At 49.1% G+C, this 24,588-nt stretch overlaps 2 protein-coding genes across 3 annotated transcripts; one reads left to right on the top strand and one right to left on the bottom strand.

Moving 5' to 3' along the window:
* Positions 1 to 3,295: 3,295 nt before the first annotated feature.
* Positions 3,296 to 11,291, top strand: LOC111155921 (ARP1 actin related protein 1 homolog B). Its single transcript, XM_022516398.1, has 11 exons — positions 3,296 to 3,446; positions 5,487 to 5,551; positions 6,800 to 6,875; positions 7,914 to 8,039; positions 8,382 to 8,506; positions 8,739 to 8,955; positions 9,096 to 9,188; positions 9,280 to 9,454; positions 10,431 to 10,492; positions 10,735 to 10,775; positions 10,943 to 11,291. The coding sequence occupies exons 1-11, from the start codon at positions 3,399 to 3,401 to the stop codon at positions 11,043 to 11,045; spliced, it is 1,131 nt and encodes a 376-aa protein (XP_022372106.1). The 5' UTR covers positions 3,296 to 3,398; the 3' UTR covers positions 11,046 to 11,291.
* Positions 11,292 to 17,711: 6,420 nt separating this feature from the next.
* On the bottom strand, positions 17,712 to 23,800 carry LOC111155858 (cytochrome c oxidase subunit 5B, mitochondrial). 2 transcript variants are annotated; one of them, XM_022516276.1, is made up of 4 exons: positions 19,357 to 19,499; positions 18,754 to 18,827; positions 18,487 to 18,586; positions 17,712 to 17,911 (listed from the first exon to the last, which is right to left on the bottom strand). In XM_022516276.1, the coding sequence occupies exons 1-4, from the start codon at positions 19,457 to 19,459 to the stop codon at positions 17,799 to 17,801; spliced, it is 390 nt and encodes a 129-aa protein (XP_022371984.1). In that variant the 5' UTR covers positions 19,460 to 19,499; the 3' UTR covers positions 17,712 to 17,798. The 2 variants fall into 2 exon arrangements, with proteins under 2 accessions (XP_022371984.1, XP_022371986.1); XM_022516278.1 differs by lacking the exon at positions 19,357 to 19,499 and adding an exon at positions 23,617 to 23,800 and having other exon boundaries at positions 17,715 to 17,911.
* Between the last annotated feature and the right edge of the window lie 788 nt (positions 23,801 to 24,588).

Below are 24,588 nucleotides of genomic sequence, written 5' to 3'. Positions count from 1 at the left end.
CTTGGTGGGCTCTCCTCAACAGGGAGTCTGCCTTTCCCTCTGCCCCTCCCCCGGCTCATGTGCAAATGAGCGCTCACACTCATTCTCTCTCTCTCTCCCTCTCTAATAAATAAATAAATACTCTTTTTAAAATTTTTTAAAAAATAAAACAGGACAAAAGCTTCAGGACATTGGATTTGGTGATGATTTCTCAGATATGAAACCAAAGACACAGGCAACAACAACAAAGATAGACAAATTAGGCTTCCTGAAAATGCAAAAAATTTGTGCATCAAACGACACTATTAACAGAGTAAAAAGGCAATCCACAGAATGGGGGAAAATATTTGCAAATATCTGATAAAGGATTAATATCCAGAATGTGTAGAGAGCTCCTAAAATTCAACAACAAATAATTGATTCAGAAGTTGACAAAAGATTTGAATTGACATTGCTCTAAAGAAGATATATAAATGGCCAATAAGCACATGAAAAAATGCTCAACATCACAAATCATTACAGCAATGCAAATCAAAACGATGATGAGATACCATCTTAAACCCACCATGTTGGCTGCTAAAAACAAAAACAAAAACAAAAACAAAACCAGAAAATAACAAGTGCTGATGAGACTGTGGAGAAACTAGAACCCTCTTGGGCTGTTGTTAGGAATATAAAATGGTGCAGCTGCTATGGAAAACAGCATGGTTGTTCCTCAAAAAAGTAAAAATAGAATTACCATATGATCTAGCAAGCCCACATGTGGCTATATGTGCCAAAGAATTGAAAGCAGAGTTTTAAAGAGGCATTTACACACCTGTGTTCATAGCAGTGTTATTCCCAATAGCTAAGATGTGGAAGCAACCCAAGGTCCATCAAAAGATGAATGAATAAGCAAAATGTGGTATATTCATACAATAGAACGTTATTCAGCCTTAAAAAAAAAGGAAATCCTGTCACATGCTACAACATGGATGAATATTGAGGACATGTCCAATAGAATAAGCTAGTCACAAAAGGGTAACTATTATATGATTCCACTTCCATTAGGTATCCAAATGCATAGAAACAAAGTAGAACAATGGTTGCCCTGGCCTGAGGGGAGAGGAAATGGGAGTTACTGTTTAATAAATACAAAGTTGCGGGCACCTGGGTGGCTCAGTGGGTTAAAGCCTCTGCCTTCGGCTCTGGTCATGGTCCCAGGGTCCTGGGATCGAGCCCCACATCGGGCTCTCTGCTCTGCGGGGAGCCTGCTTCCTCCCCTCTCTCTCTGCCTGCCTCTCTGCATACTTGTGATCTCTGTCTGTCCAATAAATAAATAAAATCTTTAAAAAAAAATAAATAAGTACAAAGTTGCAGTTTTACAAGATAAAAAGAGTTCTGGAGATGGATGATGGTAGTGGTTGCACAACATTATGAGTGTATTTAGTACCACTCAACTTAAAGATGGTTAAGACTGCAAATTTTACATTGTGTGTATTCTCCCACAATAAAAAAAAAGAGGGGAAAATATCATATACCTGAACAAGTTAAAAACAATTTAATACCGCTTTTCCACAAGGCCACCAAAGGATGAGGGTGCATGGGGCACTGTCCGCCAAGTGGGCTGGGCAGCAGCATCTGCTGGCCTGTCGCTGGGCTCCTCGAGGTGCAACAGAGCCTATGAGGTGAAGATGAATGAAGCTCATCCTGATGTTTTCCAGAAACTGCTCACAGGACGACTGTGATAAAACCACTGGGAGCACAACTGCACATAAGGAGCATATAGGTAGCTGCAGATGAATATTCAAGTCCCAAACTATCCTGGTCAAAATTCATTCCCTAGATGCATGCAGTTGGAAGGAAAAATGAAGAATTGGTCAAAAAGCCATGAATTGAAACACATGATGAAAATTAGTATTTTATTTAACATTGATCACCTCACAATAAATTATGTAGAAAAAATACATGTTTGAGTACTTGTAATTGCTGGGCAATAAAGTCTATTATCTTTAAAATATTTTTTTAAAAACCACAATTTGATACAAAAAATATATATATTGTAAAAAAAAGAATTCTCCCTTCATTCTCCCACATTTACCAGTGGTCCCTTTCCCATAGGAGCCCTGAACTTGCCTCATATACTCTTTGGAGACTCTCACACATGTAACATTCTGGACACTGTCTGGCTTTCTTTGCTTTGACTTAGCCCTGTGTCCTGATGTGTTTCATATGAAATTACATAAAACTTCATTATTTTTAATGTTTGCACACTGGCCCATTTTATGAGTGCATACTTATTATGCCATTTGCATAAAGTTCCTAAATAGGCAAAACTAACCTTTGGTGGTACAATTCAGGAAAGGAGTCACCTCGGAAGATGAGCCGGGCAGCCACTGAGGGAAGCGGATAGCTTCTGGGGTACTGGTCATGCTCTGTTCTTAAACTCAGTAACGGTTATACAAGGATGCCCACACTGCAATAATTCACTGAAATGTGATTTCTGCACTTTTCTGTACAATGTGCTTCACTTTCACCCAATTTAACTTCACAGTTTAGTGGGAAAGTTCTAAAGAGAAGCAAATAACTATGGCTCAGTTTGGCAAATGAATTTGGGACCCGATCCCTTGCACCGCTGAGGCAGCGGACTCCCGGCGGGGCGGGACGCTGCCAGCAAGCTGACCCCAGCTGTTGCGGGCTGGAGACCCCCCCGGGCTAGTTCCAGAGTTGTGAGACCCCTCGGTCCCCACATCTGCAAAATGGGAATAAGAACACAGCTACCTGACGGTTAGTGCAAGGATTTCATATAATCTATGTAAAACGGGTAGAAGGGCTCCGCAAACACACAGCAGGTGTTCGACTAACGCCAGCTACCAAGTTAGCACAGAACTGAAATTTTTCCACGGAAAAGGATTCTCCCCCGTGCTCAGTAAAGAAACGCTCTGGGTAAAATATCCAGACCCGGCCTCCTCGGGGACTACACGCTCACGAAGTAGCGTGGTCACAGGTGCTGCCACTCGGGAACGAAGTTTTCCTGGACAAGCGACTCTCAGACACCCCCTTGATTCTGCCCGGGTCCCCTTTAAGGGCCGAGCCATGACGTCGTCCCCCAGCCAAAAACCCCTCAACACCGCGCAGCCTATCTTGAAAGCGCCCCGGCAGTACTTCCGGGAGGCCGCAATTGGCTGGTCAGCACCCGGAGGCTCCGCCCCTTGGCCCGCAGCGGGCCCCGGGCGCCCGCCGTCAATCCGCGCAAGTGGGAACGGTGATTGGCCGGGATGGGGGGAGCGCCCTCCAGCAAGCCCCGCGGGGCTGGTGTAGGCTGCGCTCGCGGGATGGGCGGGGCGCGCCGCGGTGTATAGAGCCGCCACGGTCCAGGTCCGTACGCCCGCGGGTTCTTCCTGCAGCCCCCCGCTGGGCAGGGCCGGCCGGGCCCGGCCATGGAGTCCTACGACATTATCGCCAACCAGCCCGTCGTCATCGACAACGTGAGGCCCGGCAGTCGGGGGGAGGACGGGCGCCCTGCCCCCGGGGGCGCACGCGGTGGCGCCGGGAGGGGACCCTCGCCGGTCTCGACTAGTCCACAATGCACTGCCCGCCCTCCACGTCGGCCAGGGGCTCTCCTGCTCAGTTGGTTCCGTAGCCCGGGTCCTGGAGCCAGCCCCTCCAGTGCAGCGGAGCTCCACGGGCCCGGTGGGGAGGGGCTGGAGACGCAGGGGACCCATCAGTCTGGCGGCACTTGATCAGCATCGGGAGTGCTCGAGTGACAGCCCAGCGGCCCAGCAATGCACCCGTGTGTCAGGCCTGAGGACCCACTCTGGACCCTTCTTGGTTGGGGGCTGGGGGCGGTCACTGGTTAGGTTTCAGCGCCAGACCCTTTAGCCCCTACTTGGGTTCTGGCTGCCCTTCCTCGTAGAAGAGGAGAGACAGCATTTGCCCTTTTGCACGGTGCTGGCCTGATCATTCAGAGGGAGTTCGCTTGGTGACCTCTACAAGAGCACTTACCAAGAGGCTGCAACTCTTAGCAGGACCTCCAGAGTGGACAGTCCCTACTGTGCTCTTTGACTGGAAAATATGTATATTGTATATATAGGTTAAGTTCTGCCAACCACATATCCATCATCACCTGGTTGGCCCCTTGGCTACTTTGACCCTCTCTTTAATTACTCCTTGCCCATGCTGAGCAGAAATTCCACAGCTAGCAGGACAGTGGGGAGAGTTCAGGACTATTCTTCCCAGGACCCAAAACAGTTTGGGATAATGGTTTGGAAGCTTCAGAGAAAAGTTGCCAGTGTTCCTTGTGGTGGTGTCCTTCAGCACTGGCGCAGCATGTTTTCAGCTGCCCTCTGAGGATTTCTGGCTTCAGAACTTTCCGGTCCATGAGTGGAAAATGAAGGGCAGGAGATCTATAGATCTGCCCCTTGCCGGGTGTCTGCCTGAGCTGTGTGTGCCTTGGAGTTTTTGATTATGACTTACTCCTCTTTCTGGGATGTGTCTCCTCCCACATGACCCCCATGTAATCCTGAATGGGGTTTTTTTGTTTGTTTTTGTTTGTGTGTTTTGGAGTATGCATGTGGCTCCTTGAATCACAGCAGGGGATGTTTAATAAGAAGGCTAGAACTGGGCTCGGGGGTCCTCCAACAGGCTGTAGCCTGGAAGGACTATGACACTTCCTTGGTCAGCAGATAATTCATTTAGGCTAACCAACAACTTTAGGAGTTCGGGGGACAACCTGCCTGGTCCCTGTGGGTTTCTAGCCCCTCCTCTCTAACGTGAGGATATTTCTCTCTGCTCTGCAGACCCAAAAGGTTTGACGGTGATCTGTGGGAAGTGAGGTTGGAAGGCTGATTCCTTCATTAGTGGGAGGTTTCTAGATGCCAGGTTCCCTTTAAGATCCCAAGTCCAGTTTCCATGCTGGAGCAGTGGCAGGACCAAGTTCTTTACCGGTAGTCTTTGGAGAAGCCACTAGAAGAGAAGTGCCAGCTGGTGCTATGTACACAGTGATCTTCCTGGGTGGGTCCTGTATGTGGTCCATGTCTGCTGGGGTGGGAGGTGGGGGTGGCCAGGGGATATTGGGAAAAAACCATGCCTGGAGTTGCCTCTAGCTGACTTTTGGGAGCAGCTTGTGCTGCTATGGGCTCCTCCTGCCTGGAGCTGACCCTGGAGTGTGCAGAGAAGGATGTACGTCATGGTTTTTCAGTCTGCACCATATTGACGTTTTGAGCTAGGTAATTCCAGGTGTGAGGGGCTGGCCTGTGTATTGTAGGATATTTAGTAGCATCCCTGGCGTCTACCCTCTCAATGCCACCAGCCCTCTCCCTCTGCTGTCCCCTCCATAGTCTCCAGACATTGTCACATTTGGAAGGAGGGGTGCAAAATCACCCCTGGTTGTGAATTACTGGTGTACTTATAAATGATCTTACCCTCTTGGCAGGATCTCAGCCTTCCTCCCCAGGCTGCCTCTACTGCTGGGCACTGCCTTCATCTGGAGGTGTATGTCAGGAGCTAAACATTGTTTTTCCTTGCAGGGTTCGGGGGTGATCAAGGCTGGCTTTGCAGGAGACCAGATTCCCAAATACTGTTTCCCAAACTAGTAAGTGTTGCTCAGGCAGCAGCCCTAATCTTTTTGTTGGATTCCTGGAAGAACATTGGCTCTGTGTCACAGCTCTGTTGGAGGCCAACTCTTGCCCCCGACCTATAAGGGGAAACACCAGATTTGTGAGGCCAATGCTGTTACTGGCTCTGGAAGGACAAGACAAGTGCTCTGGGCTTCCTCCTCCTTGAAGTCTGATTCTAGTCCCTCCTTGAGCCAGGCAGGAAGGAGAAGCCACCAGCATTCTCTTGGGAACAGGTATAGCAGCAGCAAGAATGGAAGGGAGATATCTCTGGGAGAAAAACCTAAACTCAGAGGAGAAAGAGTGGGGCATTAATGCACAGCCATCCCTTTCTCCCAGGAAATGTTTCTTTCAGGGATTATTTTCCAACTCTAGAAAATAATGGGTTTTGGTCAAGGGGAGTGTTCCCTGAATGGAGCCAGTGACGCAGGGCTAAGGTGGGGTCAGAAGCACAGAGTGCTCCTTCGGCTACTGTAGCCCTTCAGGAAGTTTTCCCTAGGTGGTGCCTCTTCTCAAATCCTGGAGGCTTTAGAGGGATTGGCCTAAGCGGGGGCATTGGGAGGGCCCCAAAGTGGCTGGCTATACCAAGAACCCCATGCCTGGTCTGGGGACAGGGCCAGCTTGGAGCACCAGGCGCGCAATAGGGCTTCAGCTTTCTTTTCTGAACTCCACTTAGGTACAATTAACAGTTCCTACTGATGTGCAGGGAACTCAGGTCAGATTTTAGAATGGTAGCTTGTCCAGTCCTCCAAGAACTGAATCTGTATCCTGAAAGCCCTGGGAGTGGGAAGGGACAGGATCAAGTGAATGAGAGAAGGGTGCACAACGGAGCCATGACCTGACTTCCTGGGACCTTGGTCCGCAGACAGTGCCAGCAGCCCCGCCCTCCAGAAATCTCAAGTGTGGGCTGAGTCATTGTGGCTGCAGAAGCTGACCCTCTGCCAGGGCTGGACCATGGAGGGCCAAGATTCTAGAGCTCTCAGCCCTCTCTGGGACAGAGGGTGGGGAACAGAAGGGATACCTTTTCTTCTGACCCTGAGCTTGCCATCCTGCCAAGGCCTGCTCTGTGGGCCCATATCCCCTAGGCCTGGGTTCTGGCCTTTGCTGCGTGGCCAGATGCTTTGGAGTAGATACCATTTTGACCATAGGAGTTAGACTTTGGTTTTCCTGGACATGGGCTCACCCATGCCCCCTACCCACCTTGCTGACTTGACCGGTCCTTGCAGTGTCGGGCGTCCTAAGCACATGCGAGTGATGGCTGGAGCCCTGGAGGGGGACCTCTTCATTGGACCAAAAGCAGAGGTAACACCTGTGGAGCCTGCTTTGCCTGGGCTTGGGGCTTCATAGTCCCGGGAACATGGGCTCGTGGTCAGCAGCCCAAGAGGGAATCTCTGTTTTCTGGGGCCATCTGTCAGGTGTCTTCCTGGACTCTCAAGGCTCCAGCTCAGAAGTACTCTGAGATGGCATGATGGTTCCTGTTAGAGGAACACACTACTTCCACGCCCTGTCTTGTAGAGTGAGGCAACTACAGAGGAAAGAGTTGATTAAAAAGGGACTTAAGAGTCTGGCTCCCTCAGCCTTGATGACTGATAGAAATGAGTGTTGTGGGGCCACCTCTTACACTCCAGGTGGGGTGACTTGTCTGTGCTGCAGGGCCAGAGGGGCCCCCGAAATAGGAGTGAAGGTGTAGGGGACAGCAGCAAGCAGCACCTGGGGGACACAGTTCAGGGAGAGGGGGTGAGCTAGGGGTACAGAGATGCAGGCCTCTCCAGAGGTGGAGTCAGCAGGAGCCATGGCTGTGGGTGAGAGAGGTCAGGTGGTGTTTGGTGAAAGGGGGCATGCTCTGGGAGGACACAGAAGGGCAGGTCCGTGCAGGACATGTGAGCAGTGGTTGAAGAGCTGGAAGGAGCAGTGAGTGACAGGTGACCACAGGAGAGGACAGCATGGAATGGGCCACAAGGCGGCTCCTGGTTCCATAGCAGTCATCATAGAATGGTGGGAAAGGAAACGGCAGCGTGAGGAGAGAAGAGGGGAGAACGTGTTGGCAGCGAGTAGAGAAGCCCCAGAAGTACAGCCGGGGAGGACTATGATAGGAGGGAGCATGTCACCACCCTCTCTGTCTCCTGCCAGTTGAAGCTGACTGGGCTCTGAGGCCTGAGAAGCTGCTGCTGGACAAAAGAGGCCTGTGCTGAGTTCAGGACCTGCCACCAGCCATGGGGACACCAAGGAAGCAGTGGTGGTTCTGTTCAGGGCAGATGAAGGGCGGCTTCCAGGACAGCAGAAAGCAGTTGGAGGAGAGGGGCCGAGCGCTCCTGCTGACCTTACCCCCTTCCCCTGCAGGAGCACCGAGGGCTGCTGGCCATCCGCTACCCCATGGAGCACGGCGTGGTGCGGGACTGGAATGACATGGAGCGCATCTGGCAGTACGTCTACTCCAAAGATCAGCTGCAGACTTTCTCTGAGGAGGTGTGCCAGCCAGCCCCATCTGCCGGCCTCCCAGTTCCCTGTTCTGCCCTCTCCCTGCTCAGCTCTTCCTGCTTATGCTGTCACGCTTCCTCTGCATTTTATTAGGGCCTGCTGCCTCTTCATGGTGTGTGTGGGGGTCCACACAGTCGGTGGCTGCCAAGTAGAGTTTTCCAGAGAGAGCTGGGTCTTGGGAGGAGGAACTGCTGGCAGACAGTGGGATGCTACCCTCGGGAATGAGAGCAGGCCGCGGCTGCCTGTGCTTACAGCAGGCATTTTAGCCAGTAAGGATTCTTCTAGGGCCTAGGATGTGGTCATGTGCCTAAACCTTGCCATCTCTTGTAGCATCCTGTGCTCCTAACGGAGGCTCCACTCAACCCAAGTAAGAACCGGGAGAAGGCAGCAGAGGTGTTCTTCGAAACCTTCAACGTGCCAGCCCTGTTTATCTCCATGCAGGCCGTGCTCAGCCTGTGAGTGCTCCCTAAGCCCTAAAGTCCCCTGAGTCCCCGTCCTCCTTCTGGCCATCCTCCTGCTTTTGTCAGACTAGCCCATAGAAACAGCCCCCTGGTAACTGTTCCTTTCAGGAATTCCTCAGGTTCCTTTTTGAGACCTGATAAAGTAAATGTCCCAGGGTCCCTTCCAGGGGTGAGGAGGTCCCCATGCCTCATTGGCTGAGGTGAAGGGATGCTGACTTGGTGACAGGTATGCAACAGGACGCACGACGGGAGTGGTTTTAGATTCAGGAGATGGGGTCACTCATGCTGTCCCCATCTACGAGGGCTTTGCCATGCCTCATTCCATCATGCGGGTAGACATTGCCGGCCGTGACGTCTCCCGCTATCTCCGGCTCCTGCTGCGCAAGGAAGGAGTTGACTTTCACACCTCAGCCGAGTTCGAGGTTGTCCGGACCATCAAAGAGGTGACAGAGGGCAGGAGGGTATGGAGGCAGGCTGGTTGGGGCGATGGGCAGTGGCAGCCCCGAGGTGCACGGTTGAGCCCCGGGCGGGCTTAGGTTTCCCAGTTGTAGCCTTCTGAGTGTTGTGTCCCTGCCCTCCGCAGCGAGCCTGCTACCTATCCATCAACCCGCAGAAGGACGAGGCTCTAGAGACAGAGAAGGTGCAGTACACCTTGCCAGACGGCAGCATGCTCGACGTAAGTTGCCAGGCCTGGCGCTGGGTGGCGGAGGTGATGCTGGCATCTAGAGGAAGAAGAGGTCCGTCCCCCTCAATCTTGTGTTCCAAAGGTGGGGCCAGCGCGCTTCCGGGCCCCCGAGCTGCTGTTCCAGCCAGACCTGGTAGGTGATGAGAGTGAGGGGCTCCACGAGGTGCTGGCCTTCGCCATCCACAAGTCCGACATGGACCTTCGCCGGACGCTGTTCGCCAACATCGTGCTGTCAGGTGGCTCCACACTTTTCAAAGGTACCGCCATTTGGGAGGTGGTGCTCAAGACAGCACTTAGATGGCACCCCACTCCCTGGAGCTTGGCACGTGGCCCATTTTCTCTTGGCTTTTTTAGTACTTGGCATTTGGTGTTTTTTAAGAGAAAAATTTAAAGTTAAGTTTTACTGACTTTTCAAGTAGATGCTGCATTCACATAAGATCTAAAATGTGTGAGACGACATCTCCCTTTTCCCACTGTCTTGGTCGCCCCGCTCCTGCTCCCTCTCCGGGAGTTACAGCCCTCAGCTCTGTGGCTATAAACAAATGTGCATTGCCCCTTGCTCCCACTTTTATGCCCCTCATAACATGCTCCCCAAGCAGCACACCATGTATGTTTCTTGGAGCCCCATATCTGGAAGATCTTTCCCCATTCATGTGAGCTCCTTCAGACGGCCATGTGGCATTTCTGAATGGATATGCCATTTCCCCCGTTGACGGCCGATGGCCTGTGAGGTCGCTGCAGCCATCTCTCTAATCCCAGAGGTGCTGCGTCCAATAACCTCACGTAATAGGAATATCCCTAAAGGGGAAATCCCAGGAGACTTGCTGAGTCAGAGAGTGGACACAGGTTCTTGTTAGCTGGTAGGTCAGTGGGAGTCCATCAGCGCCCTCCCAACACTGCATGTGAACTTAGCCTCTGCAGTGGGCAGAAATGGTAGATGTTTTCCCGATTTGTCATTTACCTTTGACTTTGCTTTGGATGGAAGAGTGCAGAGGCCAGACCAAGCTGTGTGACTGGGGGTTCCCTCTCCCGCTGCCTCTCTGAGGAAGCTGGGCCCATCTCAGGCATCGTGCTGGCTCTTTCCTGCCCTTGGGATGGCTTGCCCCCATCCTTGATCCTGGAAAGAATTACTAAAAGAAGCAGCAGCTAGGGGCACCAGAGGGTGGAGATGGGGGTGCTAGTATAAGGGGGTTCAGATGTGGGCCCTGGGCTCAGCCAGCCTTGTGTTCACAGGCTTTGGTGACCGATTGCTAAGTGAAGTGAAGAAGCTTGCCCCAAAGGATGTCAAAATCAAGGTGAGTTTACAGGGAGCCCTATAGGGCATGCAGGTGCTAGGTAACCTTGACTGGGGGAGGAAAGGGCACATGCCACCTCCAGACAGCTCAGCTCGGCTGCCTCCTCCGTGTTCGGCTGCTCCCACTGCTCCCCACTGATGCACTTGCTACCTGGCCTTGGGCCCTGAGGGGAAGTCTCTAAAGGCTGGGGTAGGGGCTGCTGTGTGAGGATGGGCAGTTATACTGCTACTTTTTCCCTCTAGATCTCGGCCCCACAGGAACGGCTGTACTCCACGTGGATCGGGTGAGGCGGGGCTCAAGGGGAGGGCTCTGGGAGGAGACCATTGGCGCAGGCCAGGTGGCAGTGGGTGGGTTTCCCTCCCAGGTAAAGGAGATGGAGCTCTGAGTGCCCAGAAAGGGTCGATGGCCCAGCCCTTGGGTCTACAAGAGTCTATCCCTCCCTTCTCACAGTGGCTCCATCTTGGCCTCGCTTGATACTTTTAAGAAGATGTGGGTATCCAAAAAGGAGTATGAAGAGGATGGCTCCCGTGCTATTCATCGTAAAACCTTCTAGTGCCCAAAGAGGTGTAGCGTGTTAGGAGAGTGGGAGGAAAGAGGAGTCAGAGCCTTTAACCCTTGCTGGTCTGGGCTCATATCTCAGGCCTAGGGTCCCCTGCATGCCCTGACCCCTGGGCAGGTGGGGTAGCCATGCTTCCCTGCGGCCCTCCCCTGCAGACGTGCATGCGTGTGCACGCACGCGGGCGCATGCGCGCGCGAGCTCACACACACACACACACACACACACACACACACACACACACACACAGACAAAGTAACATTTAGCTGCATGGATGGAGTCATGAGCTGGAATTTAGGAATTGAGGAGCCTAGCTTTGGATTGATCCAGGGATCTCCCATGGAAAGGTCTTGTTCTGACCCTTGGGGCTGCTTCCCCAGACTCCAAGGCCAGATACCCAACATCCCCATTTCCTTTGACAGGATCCCTCCCAGAGCCAGAGTGCCTGGATGCCTGCGTCACTAGGCTTGAGGCAGGGGGTGGAGAGGTAGGCAGTGGCTCTCCACTGGTGCGTCACTGCTTCCTGTGCCACACCTAGGCATTCCTTAGCCTATCACATTCAGTCCTCCTGTCTTCCCCGGGGGGATGCCTTGGTGTGGACTGAGGACTGGGCAGTCTTCCATCCCCAGGCAAAGGTCTGGCCCAGGATGACCCTTTGGAGCCAGGGCAGACGATCACGGGGTCCAGGCGGCTGCAATTCATTGTGGTCTCCCTTAAAGCACTTCATTGACACTGCTCCCTCTCCTTTACCTTAGTGCCCTGGATGGGAAGGGTTAACAGTCTTCATTTGTTGAGAGGACACCACTTAATCTGGAGTCAGACCTAGAGGGCTTAAGGGGGCCACATTTCCTTTTCCCACCTCTCCCATGAAGGTTTTCACTGACCTTGTGGCCAGGACCCCCACTTCCCTCTCCCAGATATGTACAATAATTTAACACAGTTGCCTGAAAACTTTTATAAATCATTATAGTAATAATTATGGACAAGCCGTAGTGCGTGGCTCTGTTTTCTTGTGGTTCTTTGTGTTATTTTTTCACTCATCTGTCCCTGGGGACTTGGAGAGAAAAGGACCAGCAAGAAGGCAGCATGGCACTGGCTCTAGCTCAGAAGCCTGAGGGTTTGAGGGGTTGGCGGGGCAACGTGGCATAGGAGGCCCCAGGAGGTTGGGCTCTCCACGTGGTGGTAGAATTCCCCAGCCTCATTATGCACTTGCTGTAATCCACCAGGAGGAGCAGAGAAGAAGGCTGCCTTAACTCGGCCTTACTCCTGGATAGGACCTCATGGCAGGCAGGGCTGGGGCTTGGGGCATCTCCACCCACACATTCTGTTTGGGCAGCTCTGCTGGCCTGCTCAGACATGGCCGAGGCTGACAGACCCAACAGTGACACGAGCTCAGGGCTGAGCCAGCTGGAAGGGGACTGCTGGGGGAGGTGAGAAGGCTGTGTTGATGAGCTAAGCTCAGAAGGAAGAAGCTGAGTGGCGGGGGATGGGAGGGTACAGAGAAGCATGAGTTTGGTGACTGCCTGCCCATTCCTTCCTTCATCAGGAATCTGGACACCTGGAGTATGTCCAGGAAGGTATCACAAGTTTGGGGCCAGTGGTAAATAAGTCTTTGCCCCCAAAAACGTATGGGTCAGGGGAAAATGATGAACTGGCCATTTTGGTAGCACTATGGGGCCGGGAAGAGAGGCATCTAACCCAGCAGGTGGCGGACTGACTTGCATGGGTTCACATGGGGTCAGTGTTCCAGGTTGAGGTGAGAGCTCAAGGGACCAGTGGGGCTTGAGAGAAGGGCTTGGACCCAAGTGATGCAAAGTCACCGGGGAAGGGTAAGTGGCCGTCTCTGTTTATAATGCAAGATAAACCTGAAAGGGAGGTTGGGGCCAGCACATGGAAGGCCTTGAGAGGGTTTTTAGCTGTGTCCTCGGTGACAGGTAGCCAGCCATGGGAGGATGGTTGTCATAGCTCTGTGTCGAAGGCATCCGGAGTTGGGGCTGAAGGAGGGCCAAGAGCTGAGATCAGGTCGTAGGTGAGAGCTGACTGAGGTTTATTGTCACGGGGCATTTTATGAGGCTTTGTGGTCAGAGTAGTTAAGCCTGTACGTGCCCTCAAGGGGAAAAAATTTACAGAGAACCTTTTTGGGTTGGGTTCATGGTACCACCTTCTCCAAATTTACACAGGTTTGGAGCATTATTACTTTGACTCCTCCCTTTTTGTTACCTTCTCTACTTTATGCCATTTACCAAGTTCTGTTGGTTCTTCTATAATGCCTTTCCTACCTGCCACTCCTTTACTGTGACGGCCTCTACCATCCGGTCTTAGAACACAAGCTTCATTCTACCCCTGTACCCAGTCCATTTGCTCTTGGATCTCAAGCCCACATAGCCTTGGTTCCACCACTTCCTAATCCAAAATGTCAGGCAGTTCTCCACTGCCTGGCAGAATAAAACCAAACTGACATGACGCAGGTGAAACCCCCTTCATGAACTACATGCTGCATTAAGTTTAGGCCCATTGGGATCTGTTCCTTTCCTGTTTTGGGTTCACATATCATCTTGCTTCGCCCACTAGCTTCTACTCTCTGCCGGGAATGACTTTCCTTCATGTCTGTCAAAATCCCATCATCTAAGGCCAAGCATAATGCAGCATCCCCCCAGTTCCCTCTTCCAGTAGGGACAATACGTTACAGACCTCTGGTCATGCCAGGTTTCCCACTGTTGGAGAAAAACAAAACAAAAAGGTGGTAAGGCTAGAACTTACTTGGTGGTAGTGCTGGATTGGGATTGGATGTATGGACTCGTGATTTTTAATACACATACAGATAGATGCTGAAATAAATAGGCCTCAGTGTGTGAATGCTAGAATGTATGTGTGGATTTCCCAGCCCTGTCTGCTCAGCGGGCCTAGGCACAGTGGCACCCCAGGAGCAAAGGCACAAAAATGTCCAGATCGGGCTTCTAAACACTACCATTCAATAAAAGGAATCAGAGCTCCGTGGAGGAATTCCAGATCTAGAGCAGAGAAAGTAGTGTGGTACCACAGAGTAAGGAAGTGCCCCAGAAAGGAAGAAACCAAGACAGAAAGAAGACAGAGAAACCAACTTGAAGGAGTACCCAGTGATCAAATCTGTGGTGGATTATAAGCCATAAAATAAAATATTTATGAGCCCACTCTGATATAAATTGAATAGATGTATACATAGGGGCCCAGAAACAGTTCTTCCTTACATTAGTTCAGTTCCTGTAGAAGGAATCATAATGGAAATCACCACAGGCAGGGAAACACTACAATACTAACTGATATAGACAAAAATGGATGTGAACATTAGTAAGCAAAAGCAAGGACATTTGCATTGTTTCAGAGTACCTCCCCACAAGGTAACTAGTAACTGCAAAAAGGAAAAATAGTAACTTTATGGCCGAGAAACCTAGTGGACAGCACCTTAAACCAATGACCAAAGTGTGCATCCCCAGTCATTAGTCACTGTCTCTTGGGGTGACGCACTAAGGGTGCTGTGTCACCTGTGCTACACCCATCACTTCAGTCTGGCCAGGAACAAACAGGCAAACCCAAACTCAGGGCATCCTAAAAATTAATGGACCAGTTCTCTTATTCAAAAGTGACAGGTTATGAAGGTAAAGATAGCAACTGTCACAGACTGGAGAAGACTGAGGCATGACAGTGAAATGCAATATGAGGTCTGGGACTGGACGGGGACCTTACTGGGAAAGCCGGCAAAATTAGTGAACAGCACGGTGTCAGTATGAATTTCCTGGTTTCAATCATTGTGCTGTTAACATTAGGGAAGACTGGATGAAGGGTCAATAGGAACTCTGTGCAGTCTCTGCAAATCTAAAACCACCTCAAAGGCGGGGTGTGCAGGGGTGGGGAAGAGCTCAGGCCCAAGCTAAGTGTTCTGCATTCACTGTTCTGTCACCACAACTAGCTAGCTGCATAATCCTGAGCTTTCCTAGGATTCCCCATCTCTACTATGGGGGTGATAATAATAGTACCTACCTCATGGGTTTATAAACAGCCTGGAAAGTTGAGCCTGGAACATTTTATGCGGTAAATTAAAAAAGTGCTCAAACTGGGGCGCCTGGGTGGCTCAGTGGGTTAAAGCCTCTGCCTTCGGCTCTGGTCATGATCCCGGGGTCCTGGGATCATGACCCGAGGCGAAGGCAGAGGCTTTAACCCACTGAGCCACCCAGGCGCCCCTAACTTCCTGATTTTGATGGTCATATTGTAGGTATATAAAAGAATGTCTTTGTAAAACACATGCACTGAAGTGTGATGGGGCATCAGATCAGCAGCTCACACTCAAACTGTTCCAGCAAACAAGTTCTTTATTCTGTACTTGCAGACTGTTTCATACCATCAGAGTGAGGCTCATCTTCTTCCCTCACTTCTATAGGCTGCATTCCTTGCCCAGCATTCCTTCGCTTATAACCCCTTCTTCCACCTTCAGAACAATGGCACTGCATCTCTCTGACCATTCTCCCATAGTCACATCTCCCTCAGACTCTCCTGCTGCTGCCCTTCATTATTGAGCCCACCTGGATAATCCAGGATAATCACCCTATCTTAAGGTCAGTTGATTTGCAACCTTAGTAACTTTTTACTACATCTCCTAACATATTCACCCGTCTGGAACTAGGATATGGACATCTTTGGGAGGCTGTTATTCTGCCTACCACAGTCTGGACATGTACTGAGGACTTTTCTTTCTTTAAAGGAGAACTGGTTATGATTTTTTCTTCTTAAGATTTTATTTTTTAAGCAATCTCAACATCCAATGTGGGGCTTGAACTTACAACCCTGAGATCAAATCACATGTTCCACCAACTGAGCCAGCCAGGTGCCCTGAGAATTGGGTACTGTTTTAAAAAGCAGAGAAGAGGGTCTTGACATTGAGGGAGGGAGAAGACAAATCCAATTAATGACATGGAGAGTCAAAAGTTAAGATGGGTGTAAAGGAAGACAGTGGGAAAGGAAGGGGGAATGCAGGAGACAGGCCAGACAGAAGAGCTTAGTGGCAGTACCAGAGCAATCTTCATGATAAAGTTACTGGTAAACTCTTGTTAAGAACAGCATTTGAGGCAGGAGTGTTAAGGGAAGATTTAAGAGATGACTATTCCCGTTCTGGAAGAGAAGGAGGACCCTGAATGGCAGACAAATGCTCCAGCATTTCCTGGCAACAAAAGACAATGACAGCAAAGAATGGAAGGAGCAGCTCTGACTATACCTTTAAGAGGAAGTAAGGCAAGCCTGGGGGAAAGGACTTTTCTCCCTAAAGCTCCCCACCGTCATCTGCTCAGCTCAGAGACCTAGTATGAACCAATTTTGTGGAGAAAGTAACTAAAGCCACCTCTGTGGCTAATCCCAACAATAATGCAAAGGTCCCAGTTCCATTTTACAAACAGCATTTGAGAACTTCATTGTCCAGCATGTCACAAATATAAAGTAGCTGAAATGGACTTTTTAAAATTTCTTTCAGCTCTTATTTTTTCATTATTATGATAAAGTTCAAACATACACAAGAGTAGAACAATGACTCTTCTTATACCAGGCTACAATAGATCAGTCCTACCCCAAACTCCTCTTCCTTTTCTTCCTCCTGCTTTAAAGTTAATCCCCGACAGATTTCACCCCAAGTACCTCACCAAGAATCTCTAATACATAAAGTTAATTCCATTAACACATCTAAAAGTTAATAAATCCATACATGTCAAATAACCAGAGCTCAAATTGTTTTTACAGTTGCATTTCTTTAAATAAAACAAGCTCCATGCTTTGCCCTTGGTTGTTCTCTCCCTCATAACGATTTTACGTGATAGGTTCTCCCTACTTGTTTCCTCATTGCAATTTTTAAACTTTTAACTATTTTTATTTTTTTTAAATCGGCCCCATGCCCACTGTGCAGCTTTAACTCAATACCCTGAGTTCAAGAGTAGCAAAATCCACCAACTGAGCCAGCCAGGCACCCCTCCTCATTGCAATTTATTTGAAGAAACTAGCCATCGGTTTCTGGAATTGTCTCATATTCTGGATTTTGCTGACGGTATCCCCATGAACTATGCTTCAAAGCCCCCAAAACTCTGGTCACAAGTCTATTTTATAACAATGCTGCGAGCCATCTGCTGGGCTTTTTATATATGTTATTATTACTTCCAACACCTCACAAGGTTTTTCTTTTTAAGATGTAACCTACTCTCAGAGGGCATACTCCCAGTGACAAAGCTAAATGATGGAGCCAATATTACAAGTCGAGTCAGCCTGATGCCATAGCCCATGCTTTCCCCATAGGATGGTCCCAATCATTGTATTATGGGATTGTCAAACTCGGCATACACAAGCACACGGATGGCAAAATAATATTAATAGATAGCTATTCCCAATGTAAGAATCCATGCCTCCCAAAAAATAAAGGATAGAGGGGCGCCTGGGTGGCTCAGTGGGTTAAAGCCTCTGCCTTCAGCTCAGGTCATGATCCCAGGGTCTTGGGATAGAGCCCCGCATCGGGCTCTCTGCTCAGTAGGGAGCTGGCTTCCCTTCCTCTCTCTCTCTCTGCCTGCCTTTCTGCCTGCTTGTGATCCCTGTCAAATAAATAAATAAAATCTTTAAAAAAAAAAAAAAAAAAGGATAGAAATAAGACCAGCCAACTATGGGAGAAGGAGCCAATGCAATGGCTTGTCTTTATTGGAAAAGAGGAAACTTCACAGCACATTCTGAGTAAGTTAGCGCAAAGGCTCAGTGGGCCAGCTGGTGGGGCACCAGCTTGTAATGGGTTCCACAGCTAGGGCATCGCTGGGCCTCGCCTTTGTGGAGCCAGAACCAGATGACGGTACTATTGTCCTCTTCACCTGAAAGGGAAAAGGAGTTGAAGGCCAGCCAACCTAGAAGTGGAGACTTTCAATATTAACCTCATCCTCAGACACCTCTAAGACCCAAAGTTATGACTTAGCTCTTAAGAGATCAATTCAAGCTCTCTCCTTCCCCACTCTTCAGATGAAGAAATGAGGCCCCAAGTTTACTTACAAGTAAACTGAGCTCACATCACAGTCACTATTAGGTTCTAACAGTTCCTCTGCCTACATAGAATCCCAAAGCATAGTCCATTCTGATACATATTCCTAGGGCCTAAAATAGTATGTGGCAAAGAGGAAGTACAATAAATATTCTCCGGATGAACACTCCTTCATGCTGCATCTCCAATGAGCTGGTATTACTGATGTTCTATGCTCTTACGGACAACCTTCTTAATGAAGGTTAATGAAGCTTGAAAGGGCCAGGGGACCCTTAGGATAACTCATTTATAGACAAATCCCTTTCACACACACACACACACACCGTACACACTAAAGATCTGGATATCTTACTAAAATCCTGCATAGAACATATTAAACAATGGACAAAAAGATAGTGGTGAGGTACTTACAGATGCAGCCCACTATTCGCTTGTTGGTGATAGATGGGACTAAATTAGGGTCTTCCTTAGTGCCTGCAGCTGCCTTTGGGGCTAGCATATTGTATGGGTCCTGAAAAAGAATTAAGCCATTATGCCAAATGATCCCTACCTTCCAAAGGCTAGTGACACTGCTCCCACAAGTCAGCTTCCCTATCTCAAATGCTCCCAGAGAGGAGACGGCTCTGATCCCATCCAAGACCATGAACTCCAGAGAAGACACAAAAAGAAGTTTCTCACCAGTCCTTTCCGTGCAGCCATCATGACCTCCCTCTCCAGCCCAGTCGCCTGGTCATCATCAGTAGGAACACCACCTAAAGAAAAAAACGTGAATTAAGATGTTGTCTTAATTATCAAGATGAAAAACGCATACACATGAACGTTTACATACAGTTTACATGCTCCTAAAGGCTACTCATACACACTGTCTCCTAAGGACCACTGTCATAATCCCCAAAAGTGGCAACACAGGGTAATCTTTTCTTCCTTCAACCACGGAGGCCAATATTTTACACGTTTTTTCTAAACGCAAGTCAGAGTCCTAGTGAGGTGAGCGCGGGTCTGAAGGGCGGCTTAGCCTCTCCGCATCCCAGCTGCAACCCGTTCCCCAAGGTCACCCGGAACCTCAGTTTAGGATTCTTCCGCAGCCAGGGTCAGTTAGGGGGCCGGCAGCACAAGCGGCCAGGAATGACAGGAAGACGCCCGCGGAGCCTGAGGCACTCAGGGCACCGGAGCGGTCACTGGGGCCCCGAAGAGCTGAACGGACCGCCCTGCTTCGCTGCCTTGGCACCACCCCGGGAGGGCAATGGCGCCGGTCCCTGACGCTCCGGGCGGGCCCAGTACCTCCAGATGCCATGGTGCGCACCGCGGCGACTCCATTGGGACCGCGGGCCCTGAAGGCCTGCGCGGCCAACGTTCCAACTCCACGAAGTAACCTTGAAGCCATCACGCCCGCTACAAACAGCAGCACTTCCGGGAGCAGGCTCCGGAAAGAGACGTGACTTCCGGGGGAGGGCTTTCCACCACCACCCGCCCCCTCAACCGGGTGTCAGACGTCCGCTTCCTTTAGGCCGCGAGCCCGCCCCACTCACGTGACTCTGGCTGGACGTCTGGAGAGTCAGCGCATGCCTGGTTCTCCCTTCCAGCCCGCGCGCTGCTCAGTCCGGGTGGTTCGGGGCTGCCCTCGTTATGAAACGTAGGCTCCTGGGGCTTTGCCCTTTACTAACGCAGGGCCAGCTCGCTTTGCGCCCTTGGGACTCTGTGGCGTCGTCCATAGAATGAGGCGACCACACTGGAGTTCCTGTGCGTCTTTCCTGCTAGTTGTGCTCAGTGAACGAGGAAGCTTTTTGATGGAACTCGTTAAGCCCAAGTCTGTCAAGAGACTTACTGGACGCCCAAATGATTTAAATTTATTTTAGGGTTTTCCCCCCCCCAAAATGACCTAAATTTAGGAGCCGGCTCCTGAAGGCCACTGTGCTATTAGGCCTGTTCGCTGGGCAGTGTGAGGCATCACGACCTTGTTGCATTGGCCCAGTCTGTAGGAACTTGGGCAGGACCCACCCGCAGTCAATTTCCTGTTCCAGCAGTGCTGAGATGACGGAGTCGTTATGGGTGATGAAGTCTAGGCCCGAGGTGGGACCAGGGAGGATTGAGCCAGATTTAGGGCCCCTCCCAGGACCAAGACTTTTGGTGATGTGGAGTGAGGGGGTAGGCTACTCCCAGAGGTTATTAACCAAGGAACAGGTTAAGGGAGGCTGTTGCTTTATGATTATGTTGATTTTTTATTATTTCAGATCCTTGTTTTGGACAGAGTTTTTTGTGGTTTGAACTTGTTTTGAAGTTGGGTATTAACACTTAATGAACTCTCGCCCCTGCGGTGGAAAGGACTCTTAGGTCGTTGACACCCTAGTAATAGCCGTGGGCCCATCATGTAACAAAGACTTTTAAACTTTAAAAACCAAGAGGTTTGACCAACAACTCCAGAGTGCTCAGACTAGGCATGGCTACTCTTTCTTGATCTAAATAGTTCTCTGAAGATCTCGAGGCACTTTCTCCTGCCCTAGCGAGGCTGCTTTTGGTCTGAAGAGGTGTTAAACCCTGCAGCAGTCTTAGAGAAGGGGCATCTGGTCCAGCCTTGAGACTCCTAGGCAGTGGCACAGTCCATTTGGTTATCCCCCAGAAGCAGCACACCTTCCTGCCAACACTGGTGCCCCGGCAGTGAGAAACCTAAGCTGGAAGCTGATATTCAGCTTTTAGTTGGAAGGACTGACTCTACCCAATCTGGAAAGGTACACCTCAATTAAATTTGGACTCTATTTCATCTCCCCTTTGCCTGGAACAAAAGCATAATTAACCTATCACTGGTTTGAAGTATGTTATTTCTTTATTGACTTATAAAGAGATGTCCTGTGTGCTTGTGAAGTATTACAAATTTTAATTCCCTCAATGAACCTATGTTAAATAAATTATTGGTAAAGACGGGTCTCGGTATCTGAGCATAATTTTCCCGAACAAAATAGGGGGAAGTTGATAATGGGAAATGGAGTCACCGAAGGTATCTGGGCCAGAGTTCTCTGGTTAAAACTGGAAACATCTCCATAGTTACTGTTGCCCACAAGCTGAGGTGTGCAAGCTTCTTAGAAGGGTGGGCGTTCAAAAGTGTAAACACTGCCCCTCATTGGCTGCTAGGACTTTGTTCACATTGTCAGTATAGCCCTTTCTCAGTCTGACTCCTTGGAATATGTTTCCCTATCAGATGAAGATTCCCTTCATAGCAAGAATTGTGCACTATTCACCTTTGAATCCTCTAAAACTTTAGTCAACTTACTTCTTGGAGAGATTATACAAAATCAGTTTTCTAGGGCTTCTCCTGGCCCAGTGAGGTCAGTTTGAGGTACACTGGGGAGGGTTGAAGTCCCAGGTACTTCCATCTGTCCCATGCTGGTTATATTTTCAAAAGGATCTAGTGGAGCATTCCTTCACAGGAGCGCATTTGGTCTTCATGGGTGCTCCCTCCACCAAGCAAAGAATGTCTTGATCCTCTTTAAAGGTGGATGTTTTGCTTTGAATGGTTTCCAGTGGGGGCACCTGTGTGGCTCAGTGGGTTAAAGCCTCTGCCTTCGGCTCCGGTCATGATCCCAGGGTCCTGGGATCGATCCCCACATAGGGCTCTCTGCTCAGCGGGGAGCTTGCTTCTCCCTCTTTCTCTGCCTGCCTCTCTGCTTACATGTGATTTCTGTCTGTCAAATAAATAAAATCTTTAAAAAAAAAAAAAAGAATGGTTTCCAGTGTTAATTCCCTTCTCTCTTACCTCCAGTGCAACCGCTCCAAATTAAATAGGAAAAAAAAAATTTCCATAAATCTTAGGAATGTTCCCCAAGAACCCAGAGTTGATTTGTACCTATGGTCAGATGTTTAATGCTAGGGAAAAAGCATTGGTCTGAAATACAGGTGTTCTGGGATGGAACCCCATCAGTTAGCCAAGCCAGTCACTTTTCTTTTGGCCAACCATTTCCACATGAGTAAAACTGATTAGACTAGATTAGTATTTCCCAGAGAGAACTGCACATAATCCTAGTCTCAGGAGATGCTTTCAGTAAAAAGGACTTGGGAAGTTCTGCATTTACTGAATTCCCTCTTGGAGATGCACATTCTAGCATATTAAAGGCTCTGATTAGGCCTGCAGCAAAGAATCCTGTTTAATTCACCTGCAGTTTAAGCCAGAGTTTTTCTATCTTCATTGACCACTCTTTGCTAAGAAGCACCTAACCCAACTCTCAGCAGACCAGTGAGAAATGCAGTTGGGAGGTGTTATGATTCCCTGCTGCCTGACTATAAGATGGTTCGCTCCAGTCTATGAAATGGAAATAAGGTTTATGCCTAATCATAGGACATTTTTGCAGGTCCTTATTCAGCTCACAAAAGAGCTGGGATTCTTCAGACTTTGCAGGTGAGCTCCTATGTCAGAACCAGTATCTAAGCATCCTGACCCAGGCCCTGCTGCCTCCAGCTCCCACCACCCTCTGCTCACACCCCTGCTCCCAGTAGCTCCTTGGGACAGTCTCCCCCACTTCTGCTCCAACCTTGTCTTTGCCAAAATAAGAAACTTTCACTGCGTATTGTATTTTACTTTTATAGGATAATTCTTAGTGGTCTAAATAACTACATATTTTTTTAAAGATTTTATTTATTTATTTGACAGAGAGAGATCACAAGTAGGCAGAGAGGCAGGCATAGGGAGAGGGGAAGCAGGCTCCCTGCTGAGCAGAGAGCCCAATCCGGAGCTTAATCCCAGGACCCTGAGATCATGACCTGAGCTGAAGGCAGAGGCTTTAACCCACTGAGCTACCCAGGTGCCCCAATAACTACATATTTTAATAAGTCAAACATATATGATGAGTAAGGAAAATGTTCAGTGTTAACAGTTTTGTGTTTTTCCATTTTTTTCCTTTCTCTGTGCCAGGGTTTCTCAACTTCAACACCATTGATATTTTGGATTGGATAATTCTTTGCAGGGTAGAGTGCAGTCTTGCGTGCATTGTAGGATTTTTAGCATTTCTGCCATTAGCATTCCCCAGTGGTGACAACCAAAAATGTCTTCAGCCATCGCCGTGTCCCCTGGAGGGCAAAATCACCCTGATTGAGAATCACTGCTCCATGCTCACATAGACATATTCAAACAAATGCACATATAAGGGAAGTTTCTTAAAATATACAGATCTATAAGTGAATATCAATTATAAAAATATATATTACCCTAAAACTTATTAGCAAGTTGTTTTTTAAAAAAATATTTTGTAGACATCAGAGATCAATACTTGCAGATCCAACTCATTTGATGTAATTGCCACATAGTGTTTCCTACTATAAATATACTGTCATCTACCCATTTCCCCCTTGATGAATATTTGGAACATTTTCCCTCTCAAACAATGCTGCAGTGCATGTCTGTGTACACCTGGCCTTCTATTTTGGAGGGTGTGTACATCAAACACCAATACATTCTGCCAAATTGTGTTTCCCAGAAGTTTGCAACAGTTCCTGTTCCCACCAGCAGGGCATGTGAGTGCCAGAACCCCCCTCCGCATGCTGAGAGTTCCCCACCTTTTGCAAAGTTTACCCTGGGGGTGGGTAAAAAACGAGATGCTGTTGGTATTTGCATTTTCGGTTCCCTGACCTCCAAGGCAGCTGAGCATGTCTTCACACGACCATTTGCATTTCCTCCGCTGTGAACTGCCAGGCTCAGCCACTCAGACAAGCTCCTTAATCTCTTTTTGCCCGTTTTGTTTTCTTTCTGTTGGGCGTAAGACCTACCTCTGGAGCTGTTGTGAGGGCCAAATGAGTTAGCATTTGTAAAGCGTTCAGAACTGTGCCTAACACGCTGTCAGTGCTGAGTTAATGCTGGCTTTAAATGGGCCATTCCTGGATGCCTGGGGGACTCCGTCAGTTAAGTGTCTATCTTGGGCTCAGGCCATGAACTCAGGGTCCTGGGATCAAGCCCCACCTCGGGCTCCCTTCTCAGCGGGGAGTCTGCTTCTCCCTGTCCCTCTACGCTCTCTCTCTCTCACTCTTTCTCTCTCTAATACTTAAGTAAAATCTTTAAAAGTAAAATGGTCTATTCGCTATATTCATAGTTGCTTGGATTTACCCAGATCTCCGGAAGGATACAAAGGAAGCTAATACAAGTAGCTACCTCTGTGTATTTGTGGCGGTGAGAGAGTGGTGGTGGTTGGTGGGGAACAGGGCCACGGAGGCAGGGTGGGACTGAGACCCCCTGCAGACCTCTTACACTATTTTGGGTTTTGTTTTAACTATGTGAATATATTGCCTATCCAGAAATGAGGAAAACATTTTTTAATTGATTATATTCATGTTCTTATTAGGGGGTTCTTTATCTTATTGACTTGCAGAGACTCTTGAATGTTAAGGAGGTTTCTTGAGTCCTTTCCATGGGTCAAGGCTGGTGCCTATTCAAAGGGAGTTAAGCGAGGCTTCTTCCTTGAACTGATCACAAGAAATTGGTAGGGGTGAGTTGTTGTTCTTGGTTTGGGCAGAGTGCTCACAAGCGTCAAAGAA

This window comes from Enhydra lutris, unplaced genomic scaffold, assembly GCF_002288905.1.
Source record: "Enhydra lutris kenyoni isolate GAN:26980312 unplaced genomic scaffold, ASM228890v2 scaffoldscaffold44, whole genome shotgun sequence".
Classification (NCBI taxonomy): domain Eukaryota; kingdom Metazoa; phylum Chordata; class Mammalia; order Carnivora; family Mustelidae; genus Enhydra; species Enhydra lutris.
This window is presented reverse-complemented; position numbering and strand designations above follow the sequence as displayed.

Coding starts and splice junctions, on each gene's coding strand:
- LOC111155858 (XM_022516276.1), bottom strand. CDS start 19,459: ATGGCTTCAAGGTTACTTCGTGGAGTTGGAACGTTGGCCGCGCAGGCC. Junction 18,828..19,356: donor GCGCACCATGGCATCTGGAG/GTACTGGGCCCG, acceptor TTTTTTCTTTAG/GTGGTGTTCCTACTGATGAT. Junction 18,587..18,753: donor TGGCTGCACGGAAAGGACTG/GTGAGAAACTTC, acceptor ATTCTTTTTCAG/GACCCATACAATATGCTAGC.
- LOC111155921 (XM_022516398.1), top strand. CDS start 3,399: ATGGAGTCCTACGACATTATCGCCAACCAGCCCGTCGTCATCGACAAC. Junction 8,040..8,381: donor TGCAGACTTTCTCTGAGGAG/GTGTGCCAGCCA, acceptor CATCTCTTGTAG/CATCCTGTGCTCCTAACGGA. Junction 9,455..10,430: donor TGGCTCCACACTTTTCAAAG/GTACCGCCATTT, acceptor TTGTGTTCACAG/GCTTTGGTGACCGATTGCTA.